General features: G+C 43.1%; 1 protein-coding gene across 6 annotated transcripts in view; it reads left to right on the top strand.

Moving 5' to 3' along the window:
• Positions 1 to 23,843, top strand: part of LOC126470108 (ensconsin-like) — a 406,217-nt gene that overhangs the window by 64,494 nt on the left and 317,880 nt on the right. For 3 of the 6 annotated variants that reach the window (XM_050097705.1, XM_050097703.1, XM_050097698.1), the window contains exon 1: positions 728 to 803. The exons of the other annotated variants lie outside the window; for them this stretch is intronic. In XM_050097705.1, the coding sequence (XP_049953662.1) occupies positions 743 to 803 (61 nt within the window). In that variant the 5' untranslated portion in view covers positions 728 to 742. Of the gene's footprint in view, positions 1 to 727; positions 804 to 23,843 lie in introns of those variants that run through there. 6 annotated transcript variants of the gene reach the window in all.

The raw sequence follows: 23,843 nt of genomic DNA, 5'->3' as shown, positions 1-23,843 counted from the left end.
TCCAATTGGCGCGTTACATCGTCAAAATTCCGAGCTGGTCGAAGGGACCTGCCCATAATGCTCAAAACGTTCGAATTTGGTGAGAGATCAGGCGACCTTGCTGTCCATGATAGGGTTCGGCAAGCACGAAGCCATGTGCGGACGGCCATTATCTTGCTGAAATGTAAGCCCAGGATGGCTTGCCACGAAGGGCAACAAAACGGAGCGTAGAATACAGTCGACGTTCTGCTATGCTGTAAGGGTGCCGCGGATGACAAGGATGATAATAAAAGGGATACTGCTACGAAATGAAATGGCACCCCAGGCATGATCCTGGTTGTCGGACCGTATGGCGGGTGAAAGTCAGCTGGGTGTTCCACCGCTGTCCGGGGCGTCTCCAGACACGTCTTCACCGTTATCGGGGCTCAGTTCGAAAAGGGAATAATCATTGAAGACAGTTCCGCTCCAGTCAGTGAGATTCCAGTTTTCTAATAGATGGCTGTACTTATATACTAAATCTCAGCGTTTTCTCCGAAAAGTGCTTCCCTCGTACTTATTTGTGGGATTTGTACATACGAGACGTGAGGGGCAAGACGTGAGATGCGGCAGGTGGCGGCGCGCAGTCGCAGACTGTGGCTTCGACGTCGCATATTGACTGTGCGGCGCTGCGCCGAGCGCCAGACGCCAGACGCCCAGACGTAGGCCGCCAGCTCGCGCGGCAGCTCAGCTCAGCCCAGCCCTGCCCTCCTCTACTTTTCCTACCATGTGGTGCTGTAGGCGGATCAATTCGGCGGACCCTCAACCTATCACAACAATCCTTAAAGGTAAAGACACGCGAAACCCGCCGCATTCCCAGCTTTCATTCCAGCCTTCGAGCGAATTTGTATATCGCACGGGAGAGACGAGAGCATCTCTGTTTCTGCTTTTGCACCGCAGTTAACGAAGTCTCTTGACTTAGAAGGCTTTTTAGCATTCGCAGTTTGCTTACAGCTATTTTGCAGTATAGGGAGTGGTACAGTAGTGTGCTTTTTATTTATCTGCGCAGTGTGTGTACGAAAACGTTGTGCTTTCGTACGTCTCGTTGTTGGCCGGATTTCAAAGTAATGTTGTTTAGGAACGGAATGAACAACGACATTTTTCCGGCAGCAACTCGGCAGACGTGTAGCCGTGCGACATGCAGAAAGATTCGAAAATGAGGTCAGACGAAATTCAACTGCACGAACATGCTAGCAAGGGACATCGCGAATAAAATAGCCTAAAGCGAATTAACTTGTGTCATCTTTAAGAAAGGCTGTCGCACAATTGAAAATGTATTATAGCTGACAGAGGTGTATTGAGCTGTTACTTAAAATTCTTACGGCTGTGGGAAATTTACTGCATTGCGGTAATATTCAGATAACACCGTTTAGTATTTGTAAAGTCTACTTCTAAGAAACACAGCACAGCAATAAAATACTCCTCACCCGTCGTTTATTGCGCTAGTTGCCCGAAAGGTATTTTTGTACACAACTACTGTTTGACATTATTGATGGGGAAATATACCAGAGAACCGTACTGTTGCTGGCAGTCGGTTTATTTTATTAACAAGGAGTAAGGGAATTCATATCAAAAGTTAGTTAATGAATGAAATGTGTTTTAGTGCTTTACGAGGGCTTTCGCAAAACTGTGAGATCTTTTTGCGTCGGAAATTCATGTAGGGCCCTTTTTCACAGGCTATCGGCAGGTCTTCATTGCAACAGGTAGACAACGTAGAGAACAATGTTTTGCGCGTGCATTTCGTTACTTCGACGTTTATTAATGCGAGGCGAACTGTCTGTGATATAATTGGGTCATTGTTATGACAACTGATTTTTCTCGCTTGAACGTCATTTTAAGTGCTGAGGGACGTTTTACCATGCTGCACGCTGTCGTCATGTTACTGCATGTACCTGGCGTGTTATTTCGTTGCGGGTCTACGCTTCATGTCCCGATCAATACGTGTTTCTCTGCACCAGTCAGCTTTTCTTGTAAGGCCAGCGGCTGCACTGAGGCTACACGAGTTTAACAGAAATCTTCGTGATAGGTAGATTTAAAGGTGTCGAAGAATGCCTGCCGATGCTGATGATTCGGAAACTGAATTTCATCAGCATTACCCGTGTTTGCCTTCAACCTTTAAAATTCATTCTGCCCGTAACGTAAGTCTCTGATTTTGCAGTTTTGTCACTGCGCAGGGCCTCTTTTTGTTGCAACCACAGTCTAACCTCGGGGAGAATTCCTGCTTTACTGAAGTGTGCCATTCGACCGTTAAGTGATCAGATGGCGTGACGATAGGAGAAGAGGAATGATTGTGTCGAATGAGGACTCCGAAAGAAATAATAGGTGAAGCCAGGGGTTTTTGGGAGGGCACGATTAGTTTTTGTAATTTTCTTACAGTCATCTCCAGTTTCAGACGTGAAAGAATTCTGTATTCGAGAGTAATCTCACTTTTCACGAGTGCGTTTTGTATGCTCTGAATATCATAAATCAGTCTTAGCATGACAAAAGACTTCCTTCCGTGTAACATATGTTGTCTTTTAATGAACATAGTGTTAACAGACGCATGTACAAGGTGCAGTACAGCGGCACACTACCAGGAAATGAGATACAATTGGTCCCACAAAACTAACTAATTCGCAACTCTAAAATTGTTCAGAACAGTTATATGGAATTGGTGTCTTATTCTTATAAGACAGTTGGGATGGAAACACTACTTTGAAATGACCTGGCGATAAAAGACAGGACCGAAGAGCAGTTCAAGACTGCAACAGAGATATTCTTCACCCCAGTTTGTACAACGGCATATTACCAGGAAATGAAATACAGTTCGTCTCACAAAACTAACCAGATCGCAACTCGAAGGCTGTTCAAAACAAGTGTAGTGCCGTAGTACTCGGTCACAGCAGTGATAGCGGTGGTATGTCACTTGCCGGTGGTGAGCTGAGCGCCGATGTGTTCCAGCATCTCTCTCGAACGCTTCGTTCGTACATGCATGTATTTTCAGGTTAAGTTTTCATCAGAAAGTTTGTTATTTCACGTCTCTCTCTGCCATTTAATAAGTTCAGCGATTTACCTAAGTTCGTGTGTTGTTCTTCAGCATTGAGCTTACCCTAGAGTTTCCGACTGTCTTGTTAATACATCCTTTATTCCCTTTATGCATTTTTGCTCCTTCTATCCATATGTGTTTAATAGACAACAGCGGTTCAAATCCTCGTGTAACCATCCAGACTTAAATCTGCCATGGCTTCACTAATTGCTTAAAGTTTCTTTGTAGAAGACAGAACTGATTTCCTTCCCCAATCCGAGCGTGTGTCCTGTATCTGATGGCCTTATCATCGACGGAACGTTAAATCGTTATTTTCCTGCCTTTCATCTGTAAGACGAAAACAATTCGTCATCAAAAGTACAGTCACGAGATTTTTTTCACTTGCTGTATATAGCATGGAAACACTGTACCTCTCTGCTCTGACCCGATTGTTTTCAATTCTCTCTCTCTCTCTCTCTCTCTCTCTCTCTCTCTCTCTCTCTCTCTCTCTGCCCTCTTTCCTTGTCCTTGTCCTTCTCCTTCTCCCTCTTTCTCTCCCCCTCCGTCTGGCTGTTGGTAGAGAGGTATCAGTTTGTGATCAGTCTAAAAAAACTTCACTTAGTTCGCCAACCTGACATCTTCGGAATCCGGTTCCTCGCGGGAAAATACTCTTGCAAAAAGCACAAATTTTACGGAAAAACAGCAAGTAATATCAGCACTAATATGCATGATGTCATCTCTTCACAATTCTTTCACTAAATAGGTGACACATGCATTGCTTAGACTTCGCCCTTGAGCACACAAGTCCGAAAAGATCTATAGTGTCATCTGCAATCATCAGGCCAATCCTTCATGCTGCAACTTACTTTTAATTGAAAATTCTGGTAATACATGGCATCATGAGCATCATTATTCTCTATTATGATGTATAGCGTGAAGTCATGTGGCAGTTTCTGGCATCATGCAGTATTAAATGGGGCTAATGTTGACTGCGTATGTTCCGTCATAGTATATTGGTTGCTTGTGCAGGCGTACATAGACGTGAAGACCAAAATTTCTATGACAAACGAAGATATGACAGAATTTCGTGGACACACTTTACTGTCTTTGCCGGGAATTCTGACAAGGCAATGTAATTATAAATGTAAATGGGAACGCTAATGAAAATGGTATCTCCAGAGGCCAGGTAATTGCTCTGACAGTGCAGTGGATTGAATCTGGCTCTCATTAGTAACGGCAGCTAGTAGATATTACAATCGGACCGCCTCCGAAACAAACCAAATGGTGGTGCTGGTAAATGAGACAGCACAAGTATAGCCGCTTCATTCTTTACCCCAAATCTGCCCGAGTAATTATCATAATTTTTCCCTCAGTAGCTCCAGTGAAAACCCGTGAAGCGGTTGCTCGGTTCTCGAATCCATATCGCTCCTTACCATTTTCAGTGTTGCTAAACGAAGTATTTTTCCGCCATTGGTTACGTGGACTTCCTACACAGGCGACGCCTTCCTGTTGTTTTTTATATTGAGAATGTTTCCAAAGTAGTTTAGAGACAATGTATCCTCGAACACATTCAGATATGGCGCTTCCAGAGACGTCTACTTATCTTTATATAGTCCTTCATCTCCCAGTACCATACACACATCAACAAAGGTTTTGCATCATCCCTTTACTTTGAAATTCATGGCACAAGAAACAAGAATTGAAGACATTAGCAGAAAAACGGGCTAACCCTCAAGTGTAAAAGCTTAGAGATAAGTGTTGCTATCTGTTGCTGGGTACGGGAACTATGAAAATTGACCTTGGTATCACCTCTTAATATCACATTAGTATATTTAGGGATTAACCAATCTTAATTTTCATAGTTCCCTTACCCAGAAAAAGATGGCAACACTTATCTCTTAAGTTTTTGCATTTGAAGGTTAGCCCGTTTTTCTGCGCATGTTTTCAATTTTCTATAAGACATGCGTATATCTTGCATTTGCAATGCGTCCAGATCACCAAATGAAAGAAAAAAAAGTGACGACAAAATCGTCCGTTTCCCGGAGGGTGGGCGAGGGACGCGGGGTGTGGGGGTGTTCATATCACTCCTGAGCAACGTCAATACGTGGTGGGGCGTCCTCTTGCTCGGATGCAGGCTTGCATTCCGTCGTGGCATACAATCGATCAATTCGGACCTAGTCCATATGGATTCACACTACAATGGCGATTCTGCGTAAGTTGCTCAGCTTACGTGGTGCTTGTCGACATCCAAAAACAGTTTGTTTCAAGCTATCCCACACATGTTCTGTTGGGTTCATACCTGGGAACAGGCAGGTCATTCCATTATGGTAATACTGGCATGCTGAAGGAAGGTGTTCACGACAATAGCACGACGATGACTCGTGTTATCATCGATCAATGTGAAATTACCATCAAAATGTTCCCAATACGGTCCCACTATTGGTTGCAGAATCTAGTCCCTCTACCGTATAACAGTGAGATTGCTCTGGGCAATCACGAAAGTGTACGATGGCCCCCTTGTAATGCTTCCCCAAAACACCACCACCATCACCTTATTGCACATGTGGGACACAGTGTTGGAGGCATTCAGTATTACCGGCGTGTTTCCAGACGCCTTGTAAGCGCGTATCAGGGTACAAACAGAACCAAATTTTGTCCGTAAACGACACCCGACGCTAATACTGGGACATCAGATCTGCATTTATTTGTTGCTCATCTTTAATGGAGTCCGTGGTGTTTTGATGTACGGCGTGGTGCTCGACGTGGTCATTGGAAATGGAGATGCGCATGATACAATCGTCTCGTAACAGGTTGTTGCGATGTATGGCGTCTTGTAGCCTCTTCGAATGCCGAAATCAGTTCTTGAGCCGTCATCCCACTATTCCTTTGACGCAGAAGTCTTAGATGTCGATCATCCTGTGCATCTGTCTAATGTGGACAGCCTGTGCCGTGTAACTCCTCAACACAGCCTGCGAATCGGAACCGATTCCGTGTCCGACATCACTTTGACTCCGGTCCAAACGTCGAACAACCTCGCGTAACGTGATGATGCAAGTCCGATCATTGGTCGCGACTGGCCTTCATATCATGATGGATGTTCACTCTACTGTGCCACAGACGTCTGTAATGCGTCGCTACTGGTGTTTTGCTTTCAAGTGAAATGCTACAATCCATTCGAGTGCGGCGTTCCTCCCGTAGGTAGCGCCCATGGTATCTGTGTGTAAATTCACATAAAACGTCAGGGATGACCTTCAGATGGACACAGGAAGAGTCACAGTAGCAATACATCTGCTCGACATATAGGAGTGATGCAAAACTTTTATTCCTATGTGTAATTATCGAGTCGCTGATGTTCTGACAGATATTTTTTTAACAAGAAAATGTGTTCCCTCAAGGCAGCATTTTAGATATGACGATTTTCGCCTATGCAGTAGGGAGTCCACTACATTATACGCAGACAATTTTTGTGTTCGTCGTCCAGTATCTTATCTACTACACGTCAGTTACAGCTGAAGATTGGGTGAATTGATGAGTGACCGAGAGAAAAATATGATTTTAGACTTTAGAATGAAAGTACCCTCGATCGAACAGCTAAAGAAGAATAAAAGTAATGTTAAAATCCCGAGATGTGACTTTCCTGTAATGCTACAAAGTCTGCAAAAGAACTGCATTCGTATAAAATCGATGTTTCAAAGCTATCGAGTCTAAAGACGGCAGAAATACATTCGCAGGAATCATAAATGGAATTGTATGTGCTAACTTGTTAACTATTTGATTGAAGTTAACACCTGCGGTACTTACTGAGTGATATTTCCCAAAATAGACGTTGCTGAGTTATCGTACGTTCTTCTCTTATTCGTCATCGAAGTGCAAATGTGGAGTTTCAGTCAGGTGATTAAAACATATCGGAATGGAGCAGCTCGTGGCAAAGATCTGGATAATATGATCACAGTGGCTTTCGATAATGGAATACTGCAGTGCAGGTACACCGAAAATTATGACATATATCCCCTGACGAATGTGCATACTGCTCTATTGAAGGATAGTAGAACACTGCCATGTACGTATTTTGAAATCACTTGTGTTTGGTTGTAGCCATTCGGGCTGAGGTACTTCCCTTATTAGCCCGATAAATCCGTGTATGTTGACGTTTCCTTTTCAGTCTTCCTGAACATAGAATCACGACACTGTTACACATTTTAAAGGCTAGAGCAGGTTTGTGCGTTTTTATCAGAAGTTTCACACCTACTGGACTCGCATTCGATAGGACGACGCTTCAAACCCGCGGCCGGCCATCGAGATTTAGGTTTCCCGTGATTTCCCTAAACCGCCTTAGGCAAATACCGGGATGGTTCGATTGAAAGGGCACGGCCGACTTTCTTCCGCGTCCTTTCCTAATCTGATGGGACCTACGACCTCACTGTTTGGTCCCCTCCCCCAAATCAACCAACCATGTCACACCTCAGAGATGTGAAGATAATCTTCCTCAGAATAGGCTTATGTCCTAAAGTTAGCAATAATCGGGAAAGGAAGGAAATAGAAAAACAAAGTAAGTGAGAGATCATTGTAACTTACCTTCATTTTTTCTCCATAAACTTTTTTTCGAGTTATTTCTGTGTTCGAGTCGACGTGACTTTTTCTTTCGACTTTTAAACGCGTCACATCCAGTGAAATGACGCAGCGGTTAAAGCACTGCAATCGCTTTCGGGAAAAGCCGTATTCATATCTCCGTTCAGCCATCCAGACAGTATTCATATCTCCGTTCAGCCATCCAGGTTAAAGTTTTGTTGTAGTTCCCCTAAATCAATTAAAGCGAACGGCTGGATGGTTCTTGTCAATGGACAAAGCCTGTTACTTCCCCATACATATCCAATCTGACCTTGTGCTGCACCTATAATGACGTACACCATCTGATGAAAGTATCCGACCACACCTGTGTGATGTAGAATTGACCACTAGATGTCACGAGAGGCGGAGCCACCGGTATAAAAGAAGGCGAGGAGTATTTTGTCTTCAGCAGAGCAGCAGCAACAGCAGATGGGTCAGTCAGGAGAGCTCGTTGACTTCGTACATGGATTTATTGAATGTCACCTGAGTAACAAATCCATCTTGGACATTTCAACTCTTTTAAAGCTGCTCAGGTCGACTGTGTATGCTGTGATTGTGAAGTGGAAGCGCGAAGGAACAGCCACGGCTACACCAAGACCAGGCAAATTTCATGTGTTGAAGGGCAGGGACGTTCGAGCATTGCGGAAGGTGGTTGTAAAATATCGCGTGAAATCAGAGGAAGGAATCACTCGTCATTTACAAAGTGCTACCAGCAGTCCACCTAGCATAATGACTGTGCGTAGGGAGTTGAAAAGAATGGGATACATTGGTAGAGCAGCTGCCCATAACCCACACATTTCTGTAGTCAACGATAAGCGCCGCGTGAGGTGGTGTAAAGAGCGAAGCACCTGGTCAGTGGGTAACTGGAAACGAATGATTTGGAGTTATGACTCACGCTATACCCTGTGGCTATCCGATGGAAGCGTTTGGATTTGGCAAATGACTGGAGAATGTTACCTGCCATTATGTGTAGTGCTTACAGTGATGTACGGAGGAGGCGGTGTTGCGATACAGGGGTGATTTACGTGTTTGGGGTATCGATATGGGGATGATTTTCATGGTTGGGTTACTGTGCCTTCATTGCGCTTAAGAGAACGCTAAAAGCGGAAGGATATGAACTCATTTTGCAGCATTGTGTACTCCATACAGTAGATGAACAGTTCGGAGACGATAATTGCTTGTATCAGCGTTACAATGCACCCATTCATAAAGTAGTATATGTGAGGCAATGGTTTGTGCACACTAACATTCTCGAATGGACTGGCGTGCCCAGAGTCATGACCTGAACCCAGTGGAACATCTTTGAGACGAGTCAGAGCGTCGATTACGCTCCAGACATTACTACCTTCTCTGGTTTCGGTTCTTGCGGGAGAATGGGCTACCATTCCTCCACAAACATTCAGACACCTCATTGAAAGTGTCGTGAACAGAGTTCAAGCCTCATAAAGGCGAACGTTGGACACATTCTTTATTAATGTCCACTAATAGGTGTACGGATAATTTTGATCAGATAGTAGACCTGTGGACAGGACGTTAAATCCTAATATTGCTACCCTCCTTTTATAAATGCGTCATAGGAACGTTTACGAATGGTAAATTTATTTCGCCTGTTGCTTTGCCCTGTGGATTTGTTCGACTAAATTTATCTGGATACTTTTCGAGCTTTGCCGTTTGGCATTCAGAGGCGTCTCTTACCTTTATACGCTCCACGCCCGCAGTCCCTGCGGTTCCAGTGTGATAAATGTTTTAATGTATTAAGCAGCGAGGTCATCAGCGTTCTCTGAACTTCAGGCGATCAAATCTGTTGATGAATCTGTCTCTTTACTTCTTAGTCTTCCAATTTTTACTTATTGTCACTGACGAACGGTTGTCTCGATCTCACAGTGTCAGTTAATCTTTTTCCAGTGGCTTGTACATTGATTTTTAGGCTACATTTTCAAATAAATATTACTAGAGGATCAATTTTATATTTTTCAGTATCCCTTTATTTAATACCGTAATCCAAAATTTTATAGCTCGTTATATTACTAACATACGGACGGTCCAATGAAGTTGCTATTATTCCTACTTGGTTGTGTTTTATTATATATATTGGTAACAATGATATTTTAACAAAAGCAGGGCAGGAAATGTCGCGAAGCACGTCCATGTGAAAAATAGTGGAGAAACGAAAAAGCGAAATTTTCTTGTGGTGTTTCCTAATCTGAACTGAAGATCATTCTGAATTGGTCATATTGTAAAATACGTGACATGTCATATTTGACATTCATGTGATTACCCTATTCAGCTGCTTTCGCGCACGCGAACACAGTGAACTGTGGCCGTAAGTGCATTAGTGATTTTGTGGCGACTGTTGACACTACATGATTTACTGTAAGATACCTGTACCACCTCACTTTGAATCACTAGCCACTTTATTCGTGAACTATGCTTGATCTTCAAAAGACTGACTGTAACTGCATGCATGCTATTTTGTAGAAAAGGAATTTGTCAGCGTTGAGTGCCGGTGTAAGGCGTACAGCCTGACCGGATTGCCTCCAAACACGCCTCCGACGATTATCTGGTTTGAAGGTATATGCGACACTCATCGGTGAAGAAAAGGTGATGCCATTCCTGAGCGGTCCATTCGGCATGTTGTTGGGCCCATCTGTACCGCGCTGCATGATTTCATGGTTGCAAAGGTGGAACTCGCCATGGACGTCGGGAGTGAAATTGCGCATCATGCAGCCTATTGCGCACCGTTTGAGTAGTAACACGACGTCCTGTGGCAGCACGAGAAGCATTATTCAACATGGTGGCGTTGCTGTCACGGTTCCTCAGAGCCATAATCCGTAGGTAGCGGTCATCCACTGCAGTAGTAGCCCTTGGGCGGCCTGAGCGATGCATGTCATCGATAGTTCCTGTCTCTCTGTATCTCCTACGTGTCCGAACAACATCGCTTTGGTTCACTCCGAGACTCCCGGACACTTCCCTTGTTGAGAGCCCTTCCTGGCACAAAGTAACAACGCGGACGCGATCGAACCTAGGCATGGTTCAACTACAGATAACAAGAGCCGTGTAGATTCCTTCCTGGTGGATTGATTGGAACCGATCGGCTGTCGGACCCTCCGTCTAATGCATGGTTGTTTACATCTTTGGGCGAGTTTAGTGACATCTCTGAATATTAAAGGGACTGTGTATGCGATACAATATCCACAGTCAACGTCTGTCTTCAGGTGTTCTGTGAACCGGGATGATGCAAAACTTTTTTTGATGTGTGTATATGTGTTGAGCACACGTAGCGATGATGAATCGTGTAAACGGACTTGGAGCAAACCGTACTCTAGGATGCTACTACACTGGCTCAGGACATAATGGGGCGGTACACCTCGCTGCACTTCACTTTCTTTGTCATGTGGAACCCAAAAAAGGCAATGCCGTAGCGTGTGGCCTTGGAAGCATCTGACTCGATCCTACTTATAGGTGTGAATGACGCAGTCATTGTGAACGTCGATTAATCAAAGCTTTTCATGGGGATGTAGATGAACAGTGCGGGCTCACCACAACATAAAGATGGAAGGAGTCCAAATTTTACTCTAATTGAAATGCATTTGCATTTAAGATTAATATACAAACAGGAAGACGAATATTTAACACTATGATGTGGAGGAAAGTGTGCACTAGTATTCAGTATCAGGTTTCACATGTGATCAAGCATTAGTTTAAATTCAAAGTTAAAAATGTTGTCGAGGAAGCCACTCTAAGGCTGAAACTAGCGACAGACAGTGGAGCATTAACGGCTTGTTATCTCTCCGTCTTACGCAGACGGTGACCGGCCGTTGTCTTCCGATTGCGTTTATCACGCAGATCATTTACGCCTTACGAATGGTAAACGAAATACTAGATTTTCAAAGGCTTTCATTTGACTATTCCTCAAAGTGCGTGAGGCCTTATCCCCAGAATTTCGCAAACATAGCACCTAAAACGACTTCCTTTGTGATGGAACCTGACTTCGCGGACGCCACGTGCTGGCTGCTCCAAGACACCGACGGAAGTGAAGTGATCGTATGGCATTGTTGGCCTCGGTCGCCTGGTGAAAGTCTGTGTATTTGGCGCCTCTTCGGCGAATTGCGCTTCGATGAAAATAAGATGAAATTACAAGGACACCACAGACACCCAGTTCCACAGCGACAAAAGTCTCCGACCCGGTCGTGAATCGAACGCGGAGCCCCGACATCTATAGGCAACGACGTTAGCCACTAGATCACCAGCTACGGACCACCGACAAAAGTGAAGCTGGGTGACCTTACTGGATTCTATTTAAAAATTGGTCCCCAGAAAAAACAGCAGAATGTCAGGGTATGTGTTGTTCTCTATTGCTGTCCTAAACGGCCGTCCCTACCGAAATCTAGGTCCGTCTTACAATGGAAGTCTGAGTGAACGCTCCAGATCTTTTAGGTTGCCATTATATGGCTGGTCCTAACCACCATCTACTCTCCAAGAAGGTATCCCAGCGCTCTTGGCGTCCTTCAAACCGACTGTTACCGCCGTCTTGATGATGACCAATAACTACCGTTTGAAAGGTGTTGCATTAAAATTAACTTGATCCATAATTACTTCTGTACAGTCCGAAGGATGATATGTAATTTTCGTCTCACTCTTTTCTCAAGGACACACAGAAAATCGGGATGCAGGTTTTTTAAATTTTAATTTATAACTGAATTCCCTAACAGAATGAAAGTAACGTCACAATTGGACTGCAGAATACAGCACGGCAAAATCCATTTGAAAAAATAAATGCAGCTGAAACAAACTATTGAACTTTCCCAGTTGGAGTAATATTCGGCCCTGGCTTTGGAAGACCAAGCATCAGAACGGAGAGTGGTTCCTAACGGGAGTTCACTGACGAACAGCAGCCCTACCGACTAGTATTTGCCGAGGACGATACCAATCCTAACAGGCGAAACTTTAATATTACCTGGTGAATAATTATTTTACTCATAAACTGTGTCCGTTGGAAGTACACAAGGCCCCAAGCAGTCTATTTCGAACCCAAATACATCCACGAGCCGTCTCGGAGTCGCTTTGTCTCTGTACCAGTATACTACTACTTTTCCGACGGGAGGAAGACGGTTCAAATCCCCATTCGGCGCTCTAGATTTTATTTTCTTTGATTTCCCTAAATCAATTAAGGCAATTATCTGAAAGTGGCACCGCCGATTTCCTTCCTCATCCTTCCGTAATCCAAGCTCGTATTCTGTCTCTAATGACCTCGTTCGACGTGACGTTAAACACTAATATTCTTCCTTCCTTCTCTCTTCTTTCTTTCCGAGCATTTCGAATGTTTCTCAGGATAAAGGGTCTGATGACGTGTGCACTTATTATTAATAATGTAATGATCTCAACAGCGCTGCAACTGTGTCGTGAGCGGGTAATTGTTTCCAACAAGATAAGTCCTTGATATACACGTTTGCTATCGTGCATGGCTCTTTGCTGAACAGAATGAGCTTGGTTTGCGAGTGCGACCGGATCCATTGCCAAGAAACCCGTGTGTCATTTGGAGTGTCACACTAGTTGCTTGGAAGGCGATAGCAGGAAATTGGCGATTTATTGCCCCATCTCATAAACTCCTTTCCCCAAAGATGTAAATTGCCGTTGAAATAGAAGCCCTTAAGACGACAGGTTAAGAGATGAACAAATCACGTGCTGTAACCTTTTGAGAGTCCAAAATATCATTGTGTGAAATGCGATCACTTCACTGTGTGTATTTAATAGTTTTTACAGATAAAAAAAATTAACGCGGTAACATAAAAACGTGGAAATCGTAACAAATACTGCTGTCGCACGACCTTATCTACCCTGTCGACTAAACCAATGAACTACTAAGGCAGGACCTTTGCACTCCAAGAATTTCCATGTCGTTGTTTTGTCTTTGATTCCATCTCATCAGATCATGTCTCGTTGCTGGAGATCGAAGTGCAGAAATCAGGTGTGCAGGCTATCTTGTGCGTTTTGGGGGGTTTGGTTTAGTTATTGGCATATTCCGTGAATCAGAACTGCAATCTCTCGCTATGTCATTGAAAAAAACCAATGATTTACACGTAACTGTGTTTAATCTCTCACTCTAATTCTTCTGTGAAGCAGAATGTGTTTTCAGGCAGATATGATTTCAGTTTGTGTTTGAATTTAATGTTCATTACGTAGGCTTATTAAATTCTTTATATCGCTGGGTAACTCAGATCTCAGCCTCGATCATTTTTTTGCTGACAAGTGAACATGATTCCCTCCATAACGAGGCTTCATAAAATTAGTGGAGAAAAATAATCCCGTTTCATTAATGAGTGGAAGCAAGGAGCCTGTGACTGGAGAGGCCGCGCTGTTGCGGCGCGAGTCGATGCCATTCACAGACTGCACGTCATTTCCTTCAGCCTGTTGGAAACAATGCCCTTATTCTCATCCTGTGTTTGAAGGTGTGAGCGCGCGCAGACACGCGCGCGCCTGTGTGTGTGTGTGTGTGTGTGTGTGTGTGTGTTGTTTTTTTTTTTTAATCTCCTTAAGAGACCTAAGAAAACCAAGGAAAAAAGACAAGATAAACGGAGCCAGTGCACTGCATCGATCGCTGAAATTTATCCGAATGCTCATTGCAGCTGATTCTGTTTAGAAAATCGCTGTAGTTTGCAAAACAAGTGCGCTATAGCTACTGGTGACGGAAGAAAGGAGCGAAAAAACTCATTTGTGGGAGAGGAGTTGGCGGGTACGGCGGAGCACGCCGGCGTCGCGCGTTTTGCATTCCGGCCGGCTTTGGAATGGCTCCAGAACTGAAGGTTATTTACGCGCTTCAGACTCACGCTGCCGCTTGCAACACGGGCCTCGATATACTGCTGACGAACATTTAGGAAAATTTGGTGCTCTCTTACTGTGCGCTTTCGTTCCCTTACATATTGAGATTTCTTTTGGTTGTTAATTTTGCCTAGTCCGTATTCAGGTCTGTGGCTCTAGACAGTCCGTGACTTCCTGAACGAAGTGTTTCTCCTGCTTACTTTTCATGTAGGTCCTTCGCCGTGTATTCGGACGTAATATGTTAAAGAAACGCCATTCGAATCGTCTCTGGCAGCATACTTCTTCTGAGCAATGACACAAAAAAGAGGGTACAAACAGGACAGTTCGTTTATGACAAGTCGTCGAAACCCTGTTGTACTGAATGTTGTTCAGTATGCTTGGTGAAGAGAATACAGTTTCGTACATTATCTTAGCTTCTTGGATTAGCTCATAGTGAAGAAATAAAAAGAAGCATTTCAGACTATTTTATATGAATGAGTCTGCTGAGGCACTTAAGTCAAAATATACATCACATTTTTATTTACTGTAGTTTACCACGTACATTTTTAAATCTTGGCCTTCAAAAATGTAGCTGTATACCTCAAACCAAGTTCAAGTCTACCGAACATTTGTAGCACTCTTAACATGGGATGTACCTCATTAAGTTTCACTATTAATATGAAATGTTTGTATTCTTAATGTGGTTTCCGCAAACTAAAGTACATTACTTGACAGAGAGGGTACTCCGTATAAATAATAGCGATTTTCTGTCCTATCTCATTCGCGTATTAAGCAAGGGAGAAAGGGACGGTCTACTTGTCTCTATTCGTGTCCTAATCTCTTTTGACTTATTCTCATGATCCTCGTGCTATATACAGTATGCTGGCGGCAGCATGATTGTCGCACAATCTCTTCCTCGAAAACACTTTTGGTAAATTTACCCAACAGTATTTCACGAAAACTACATCACCTTTATTCCAGATATTTCAATTTAAATTCCCCGAGAATTTCTTTTACGCTGTCATACGGACTATATTGACCTGCTACGATCATAGAGGCGCGTTTCTGAATTAGCTCGATGCCTGTTATGTCTACTTGATCAGAACTCTAAACACTCAAACAGTACTGCAGAATTTGCCACATTAGCGTCTTGTACGCGATTTCCTTTACGGAAGCACTTCAGTCGAAATACTTTATCATTATGTTTTAAATACCTTAGTTGCCGTAATTACACGTTTAATATGCCTTTTATTATGTTGCGTGTTACTGTGAAAATGTCACGAGTAACTTATTATCTGTGATATGTTATGGATGTGTGATATACATTGACGAGTTTTCTGGGTATGCCAAAGACCCTAGCCGGCCGGGGTGGCCGAGAGGTTCTAGGCGCTACAGTCTGGAACCGCGCGACCGCTACGGTCGCAGCTTCGAATCCTGCCTCGGGCATGGTTGTGGGTGATGTTCTTAGATTAGTTAGGTTTAAGTGGTTCTAAGTTCTAGGGGACTGATGACCTCAGAAGTTGAGTCCCATAGTGCTCAGAGCCATTTGAACCATTTATCAAAGACCCCGCTTGTCGACGTTGGTTATAACATAGATAGTACGTAGCTTCACTACGTCCCGAGTCGGTATATGTGCATTCTGGCACCGAGTGAGATGGTGCAGTGTTGAGTCACTGAACGCGTATTCTTGAGGACGGCTGTTCAAGATCCCGCCCAGCCATCCAGATTGTGGTTTTCCTTGATTTCATTAAATTTGCAAAGGAGAATACTGGTGTGATTCTTTTGAAAGGATACGTCCTTTGTACTTCCCGAGTCCGAGCTTGTGTTTTGTCTCTAGTGACCTCATCGTTGACGGAAGGTAAATACTGATCTTCATTGCTTTGTATACTCGAAGCGAAGCTCACGGTTAGCTTAGCAAAACCCTATCACAGAATATGTTCCAGAATTCAAAGAAACCTGTTCGCTTGTTAAGGTAGTAGCGGCAGAAGTGTTTTTGTGCAGACACATAAGCTGAAAGTGACTACAGCAGAATTAAAGTCCAAATACTGAAATAAGTTTTCAGATGTTCTTCCGGAGCAAAAATTTAAGGCAATCTTCCACATTTAATGCTTGTGTTGGTACAAAGTCGAGTGTTACAAATACCAGCATCAGTAGTGGTGAAAAACGGTAGAAATCATTGAAAGATTCGTGCTACACTGGAATACCTATCATGTTCTCTGCATAATTTGTAGCCGAAATAACTTGTACTTTTAGTGTATTTTACAGTGGGTAAGGGAATAATGTAACCAGATGATTTCATATATAATGTGAAAGAATCCTCTATCGTGAGCCCCCGTCAGTAAGACTTGGTAATAGACCTGATCAGCAGATTCCAGGAGATCAGGCAGATAAATTATGAATATAAGAACAAGGAAACGATTTTTCGAATCCGGTCATCACCTACTTCAAATCAAAGTGTAATTTATACCGAACAGACAAGTCAAGAGAACCAAAAGAACTTTCAGAACAGAGTCATAGTACCTATAACTAAACTAGAAAGAAATAACAGAGAACATTAAGGAAATTGACAGTAACGATTGGGGCAACCACCGAGACAAAGAAAACAACGTCGGTTTAATATGACATGCGACAGAATCATAGAAACCGGAATACAAGGCTGGAAAAAATGTAAACATTCATAGAACATCTGAAAAAATGGGAAGAATTCAATAGGATACAGAAGACCTCTTCTAAAAAAATTCGAAGAAAAAGGAGGTTACGAAAACAACAGGTAGGGAGAGAGATAGGAGAGGGCTTCAACAAAAATAACACAGACATTTTTACAGAACAGTCGGAGAAAATATGACAGGTTATCAACCATCGAGCTCACGCTTCAAATGACAAAACGGAACACTGGAGAGAAACTCGAAAGAGAACTGCGAAGTATTAGCACGTACTTCGACACACTACTAAAATGTGATAAACTGACGCAGAATCTACAGTTCGAGAAGCCAGAACCTAACCTCGATTCCAAATCCCTCAACACACGAGGTGATCGTGAAATTAATTAAATCTTTAATTTCGGATATCTGGAAATTAGACCACGGAAACGTTACATCCAGATACTCAGAATCATCGAAAACATTTCGGAACCAGAAAGAGTACCAGAAGAATGGAAGTCAGATCTTGTATATGCCCTCCACAAGAAAGTAGACAGAACAGACCCTAATAACTACAGAAGAATAGCACTACTGCCTGTGAAATGCAAAATTCTAACCAAAGCCCTGTTAAATTGGCCTGAGCCTCAGATCCACAGACAGGAGAATACCAAGGAGTGTTCAGAAAATAAAATTCATACAGTGAACAGATATGTTGCCTGAGAACAATATTAACAATGAGAAAGTCCAGCAACACCACAATAACATTCGTAGACTTCAAGAAGGCCTACGACTTCAAAAATAGAAAAACACTATTCAACGCGCTGTGAGAAATGAAGATTAATAAGAAGACTACAAAGCTAATCCAGGAAACATTAACAAATACAACATCCGAAGTGAAATTCAGAGGAGAGATCTCAGAACCATTCGAAATCAAGACAGGGGTGAATCAGGGAGATTACCTGTCACACATTCTATTCACCTCGATTTTAGAGAAAGTAATAAGAACATGGAACAAACGAGTCAATGGGGTAAATATGGAGAGACTCAAGGATATAACCGCCAACATAAAATCTCTGTCGCCGGCCGGTGTGACCGTGCGTTTCTAGGCACTTCAGTCTGGAACCGCGTGACCGCTACGGTCGCAGGTTCGAATCCTGCCTCGGGCATGGATGTGTGTGATGTCCTTAGGTTAGTTAGGTTTAAGTAGTTCTAAGTTCTAGGGGACTGAAGATCATAGATGTTAAGTCCCATAGTGCTCAGAGCCATAAAATCTCTGTCCTTTGCTGATGACGTGGTCATCATAAAAAAAAAACAGAAAAGAAGCCAAAGAAGCTCTAGAGTCACTACACGAAATGTCAGCCAAACCAGAACTAAAAATCTCATAAGAAAAGCCGTCTTACATGGACACAGAATCCACAGACACCTATCCACTGGTAACAAGGTATATGAAGATGACAGAAGTTTCAAATACTTGGAGGAGATTATCCAGAAAACAAGACTGAATTCCACGTCCAATTAAGAAATGATGATAAAACTACAAAAAGTATACAGACTTACATGGAACCATTACAACAAAAGAAGTATTTCCATCAATGCCAAATCAAGATAGTATAGTACAGAGGCCTTGTATGCCTTAGAAACAAAGGTTATCAGGGGAGGAACAAAAATCAAGAAGATGGAAAAACAAGAGAGGAAAATATTGAGGAGGAAGATCTACGGTCCGGTTCGAAAAGAGGGGATCTGGATAAAGCGACACTCAATAGGACTGAATGAACAGACGGAGACGATTACAAACAACACCAGGAAAAGAAGGGTAACGTTCTAGAGACAAATACATAGGATGAATAAAAACATACTTACCAAGACGATTTCGAACGTAGTGACACCTAATACAGTGAAAACCAAGAGTGTAAAGAAAACCTTGGGAGACCTCAAAAAATTGAACGTCTCCACAGAAGATATGACGGTGGGGGGAAGGGGGGCTCCCACCACACCACACGAACAGGGGAGAGGGCCCAAATTTAAAAAGAAAACTCCACGTAATTAATGGACGGTCCCCAAGACGCTTACTTGCTTGTTTATTAGGTTGCATGTGTTGGGACCTGAAAATAGCTTTTGGTTACTTATTATACAATTCCCAAGTAATGGGCGAAGGTGGATTCTAGCGCAGTGAGGGCATTCTTCTCTTGTGTAGACAAATCAGCCAGTTGCACTAGCCTAATTTAATGACTCTTATGTAAACAAACTCTTCACGACTCTTATGTAAACAGACTGTTAACTTGGGTGCACGTTTTGTTTATTTAGGACATAATTAATGGGCAATAACTTTCATGATAATTACGATAATTTATGGGCAAGATGGCGGCCTTGGTTCACGTTTACCCAGGTGCCCAAAGCTTTCAGCTTAAAGTCATAACTTATTTTTATTATAGTAATTTATGACCCAAAAAAGACGTCATACCGCTCCCTCCCCCACTGTGCTGCTATTGGTCGTTCTCCTACCACCTGCAGCAACACCACCTGCAGTTTGGAACAGGGTCGTGTAATAGGGCTACGAGAAGCTGGATGTTCCTTCTTCGATACTGCAGAGAGACTTGGTAGGAATGTAGCCTCTGTACATGTTTGTATGGTCATGAGAATGTTCTGTCACAAGAAAACAGGGATCCAGACGATCATGTGGCGCTACGGAGTGTTTGGCTGATGGCTTTGGACATCGTGCTGCACCTGCAAAACTAATTTGAGCAGCAGATGGCACAACAGTGACACGACGAACTGTTACAAATTGGTTACTTCAAGGATAGCTCTGAACAAGTAGCCCTGTAGCGTGCATTCCACTGATCCCAAACCACCTCCATCTGCGACTTCACTTGTGTCAAGCGAGAGCTCACTGGAGGGCAGGGTGTTGTGTTTTCTGGTGATAGTTGGTTCTGCCTCAGTGCCAGTGGTGGCCATGTGTTGGTTTGGAGGAGGCCAATTGAGGGCCTGCAATCAACATGTCTGCGTGCTACACACTGCATCTGGAGCTATGGTCTGGGGTACGATTTCATATGAGACCATGTGCACTTTCATGGTTATCGTAAACACTCTGACTTCAAAATTATACATCATGGTTATTCGACCGATCGTGCCACCATTCATGAATGCCACACCAGGGTGTGTTTTCCAACGAGATAACGCTCGCCCATATACCACTGTTGTAACCCAACATGCTCCACAAAGTGTCAACATGTTGCCTTGGTTTGCTCAATCACCAGATCTGTCTACAATTGAGCACATATGGAACATCATTGGACAACAGCTTTAACCGTTCTTATCTTGACCGATCGAGTGCAAGAGGAATGGAACTCAATCCCCCAAACTGACATCCGGCACCTGTACAACACAATGCGTGCACATTTACATGCTTGCATTCAACCTTCTGATGGTTACACTGGTTATTAATATACCAGCATTTCACATTTTCAATGGCTTTTTTCGCGCTTACATTAATCTCTTACATTATCTGAATGAAGAGACGGAGACGATTACAAACAACACCAGGAAAAGAAGGGTAAAGTTCATTCATAATCTCTTACATTAATCATTCTCATGCTTACATTAACCTACGATGCTAATAACTTAAAATTGTTACCTAGGCAAATGTATTCCCAAAATTTCGTTACTCTATCTTAATTATTCTTTGGTGTTGCGACTTTTTCTCTGTAAGTGTAATTTCCAGACGTCTGTCAGGGCTATATAACCACAATGATGTTGTGTGGGATACTCCCTCCCATCATTAACAGATGTTCCATTAAAACTACTGTTTTACCATATACATCCCATATTGATTTTTGAAATGTATTTCCGCATTGCTAGCATTTAATACATTTAGACAGGATCAAATTCGAGCAGTGCAGTTCCATAGTTAGAAGTCAGAGCTTAAAAGCCTTGTTGATTTTAGTGGAAAAATATGTAGACTTTTCTGTCAGACGTTAGGTAGTCGCACATGTACATTCTGTTAAAAAGAAATCGCGCGTTTTATTCGACCCCTTAAGCTAGTAGTCATCTCTAGAAACCACGTTGCAACAATACAGGCTAATGGCTCACTTCAATGACAACCAATTCTTCTTTAGACGGATTTAATGTATTCCCGTTCCATCCATACCAGTTTCTCCTAGTATGCCACCTGCTCTTGACTGTGGGAAGCGGCATAATGTTTGTAGAGTGCATAGAGTTTCCCCTATTAAAGTACTGACACACGGCATCGACCTTGCGTCCTGCATACAGTGCATAAATTAGGAAGCCAAGCATTTCCTACCTCAATTCCGATTTAATCCGCTGTGTAATGCTTTTTACTAAAAAATCACTATTCTTCAGTGCAGCCCAGAAGTTGTTAAGCAGACCTAAGTGTGATTGATACGGTGGGGGGGGGGGGGGGGGGGAACAAGAAAGAATGGAATTTAACGATCTACATCTACATCCATACTCCGCAAGCCACCTGACGGTGTGTGGCGGAGGGTACCTTGAGTACCTCTATCGGTTCTCCCTTCTATTCCATTCTCGTATTGTTCGTGGAAAGAAGGATTGTCGGTATGCCTCTGTGTGGGCTCTAATCTCTCTGATTTTATCCTCATGGTCTCTTCGCGAGATATACGTAGGAGGGAGCAATATACTGCTTGACTCTTCGGTGAAGGTATGTTCTCGAAACTTTGACAAAAGCCCGTACCGAGCTACTGAGCGTCTCTCCTGCAGAGTCTTCCACTGGAGTTTATCTATCATCTCCGTAACGCTTTCGCGATTACTAAATGATCCTGTAACGAAGCGCGCTGCTCTCCGTTGGATCTTCTCTATATCTTCTATCAACCCTATCTGGTACGGATCCCACACTGCTGAGCAGTATTCAAGCAGTGGGCGAACAAGCGTACTGTAACCTACTTCCTTTGTTTTCGGATTGCATTTCCTTAGGATTCTTCCAATGATCTCAGTCTGGCATCTGCTTTACCGACGATCAACATTATATGATCATTCCATTTTAAATCACTCCTAATGCGTACTCCCAGATAATTTATGGTATTAACTGCTTCCAGTTGCTGACCTGCTATTTTGTAGCTAAATAATGCACTATTTTTCTGTATGTATGGGTCAGTTTCCCAAGGAGGTCGGCATATCTTCCACCGATAATGCTTTATTCTTCACAGTATGTATTAACAATGTAGAAAAAATACATCTCCTACAAGATCATTGTTTTCACCAAAATTGCACTTCCTACATCTGAAGCAGGTCTCTGACACGCAGCACACATGGAATGGGTAGGTTTACATTTAATGCAAGCAGCAATATGTCTGCAAGGAAAGAATAATACTCCGATTTCTTCCTGGAAACTCATTTCACACAGCCGGGAATTGTCGGAAGTTGTCACTGTCGTATGGTGTTCTGATGTTGGTTTCAGAAGATTTGATGTAGGTCTAATATTAACTATATGCTTTGCAGTAATTATTGCATCTGTATTCTGACAGATATGGTTCAAATGGCTCTGAGAACTGTGGGACTTAACATCTGAGGTCATCAGTTCCCTAGAACGTAGAACTACTTAAACCTAACTAACCTAAGGACATCTCACACATCCACGCCCAAGGCAGGATTCGAACATGCGACTGTAGCGGTCGCGTGGTTCTAGACTGAAGCGCCTAGAACCGCTCGGCCACACCAGCCGGCTCTGACAGATATTATCCACAAAATCCTTACCCTTCACAACAATCACAAACAAGGACTTGGAAAACCACACAGTGTTGTTCATTTCTTCCCAATATTTCAACCCTCCACCACAGTGGAAACACACCATTTCATCTCTCTCACCAGCATAAAAGAATCCAGCTTACTTGGTTTATCAGGGCATTGCTTAACAACTAAAGGCCAACCTTTGAAAGATGCCTGCCTCGCCTTGTATGTTCTATATTTAAGGTGGGATAATGGAATCTCCCGCATATCACACACTGAACTGTATAGCGATGCTGATTCAGGAGAAGAATATGAGAGTATCTCGATTCTGCACAGGTTACAAGTATTTTACAAAAGAAACAGTTTGACCCACCACAGATGCACGCTCCCAGATATACCTTCCCAACACCTTCAGACATCCACTACTTTACAGAGCGACCTGCATGCAATGCTCCCTTTGTATATAGCGTACTCTGAAGATCCAAGATACCAATACTTCTGCTCACGTGATCATGACATCACTTCTGGTCACGTATTACAGATTTGCTTGTCTGTGTAGAACAACTGTAAAGAATCAGCGCAAATGCACTATTTTTCTGTGTGCATGGGTCAGTTTCCCAAGGAGGTCGGCATATCTTCCACCGAATATACTGCTGGTGAATCCACCTTTAGACACCGCCGTGGGTATATCGTGCTTGGATTCGCCTTTGAAACCTACCCCTGACCTGTCACTTGTAAATCAACCTTTAGTCACTGCCCCAGATGTATTGCGGGTGAACTCAGTTTCGAAAACTGTCCCGGCCATAACGCGGGGTGGACCCATTTTTGAACCCTATCCCGGGCTTAAAGCATGGTGGGTCCATATTTGAGCTCTGTCCCAGTCATATCCTCTGGTGGAACCACCTTTGAATCCTATTCTGGACCTACAGTGTATCGTGCGGGCCCCTGTGAGAAACCGATACACACACTTACAGAAAAATGTCGAATTTGTGCTAGATGTTTACAGTTGCACCTCATTTACAAGTAAATTTAGAATACTTGACCAGAAGTGATGTACACATACACATACAGAGAAATAGTGC

Source organism: Schistocerca serialis, chromosome 3 (assembly GCF_023864345.2).
Source record: "Schistocerca serialis cubense isolate TAMUIC-IGC-003099 chromosome 3, iqSchSeri2.2, whole genome shotgun sequence".
NCBI classification, from domain to species: domain Eukaryota; kingdom Metazoa; phylum Arthropoda; class Insecta; order Orthoptera; family Acrididae; genus Schistocerca; species Schistocerca serialis.
The sequence above is the reverse complement of the archived record's forward strand: the minus strand, read 5'-3'. Positions and strand labels throughout refer to the sequence as shown.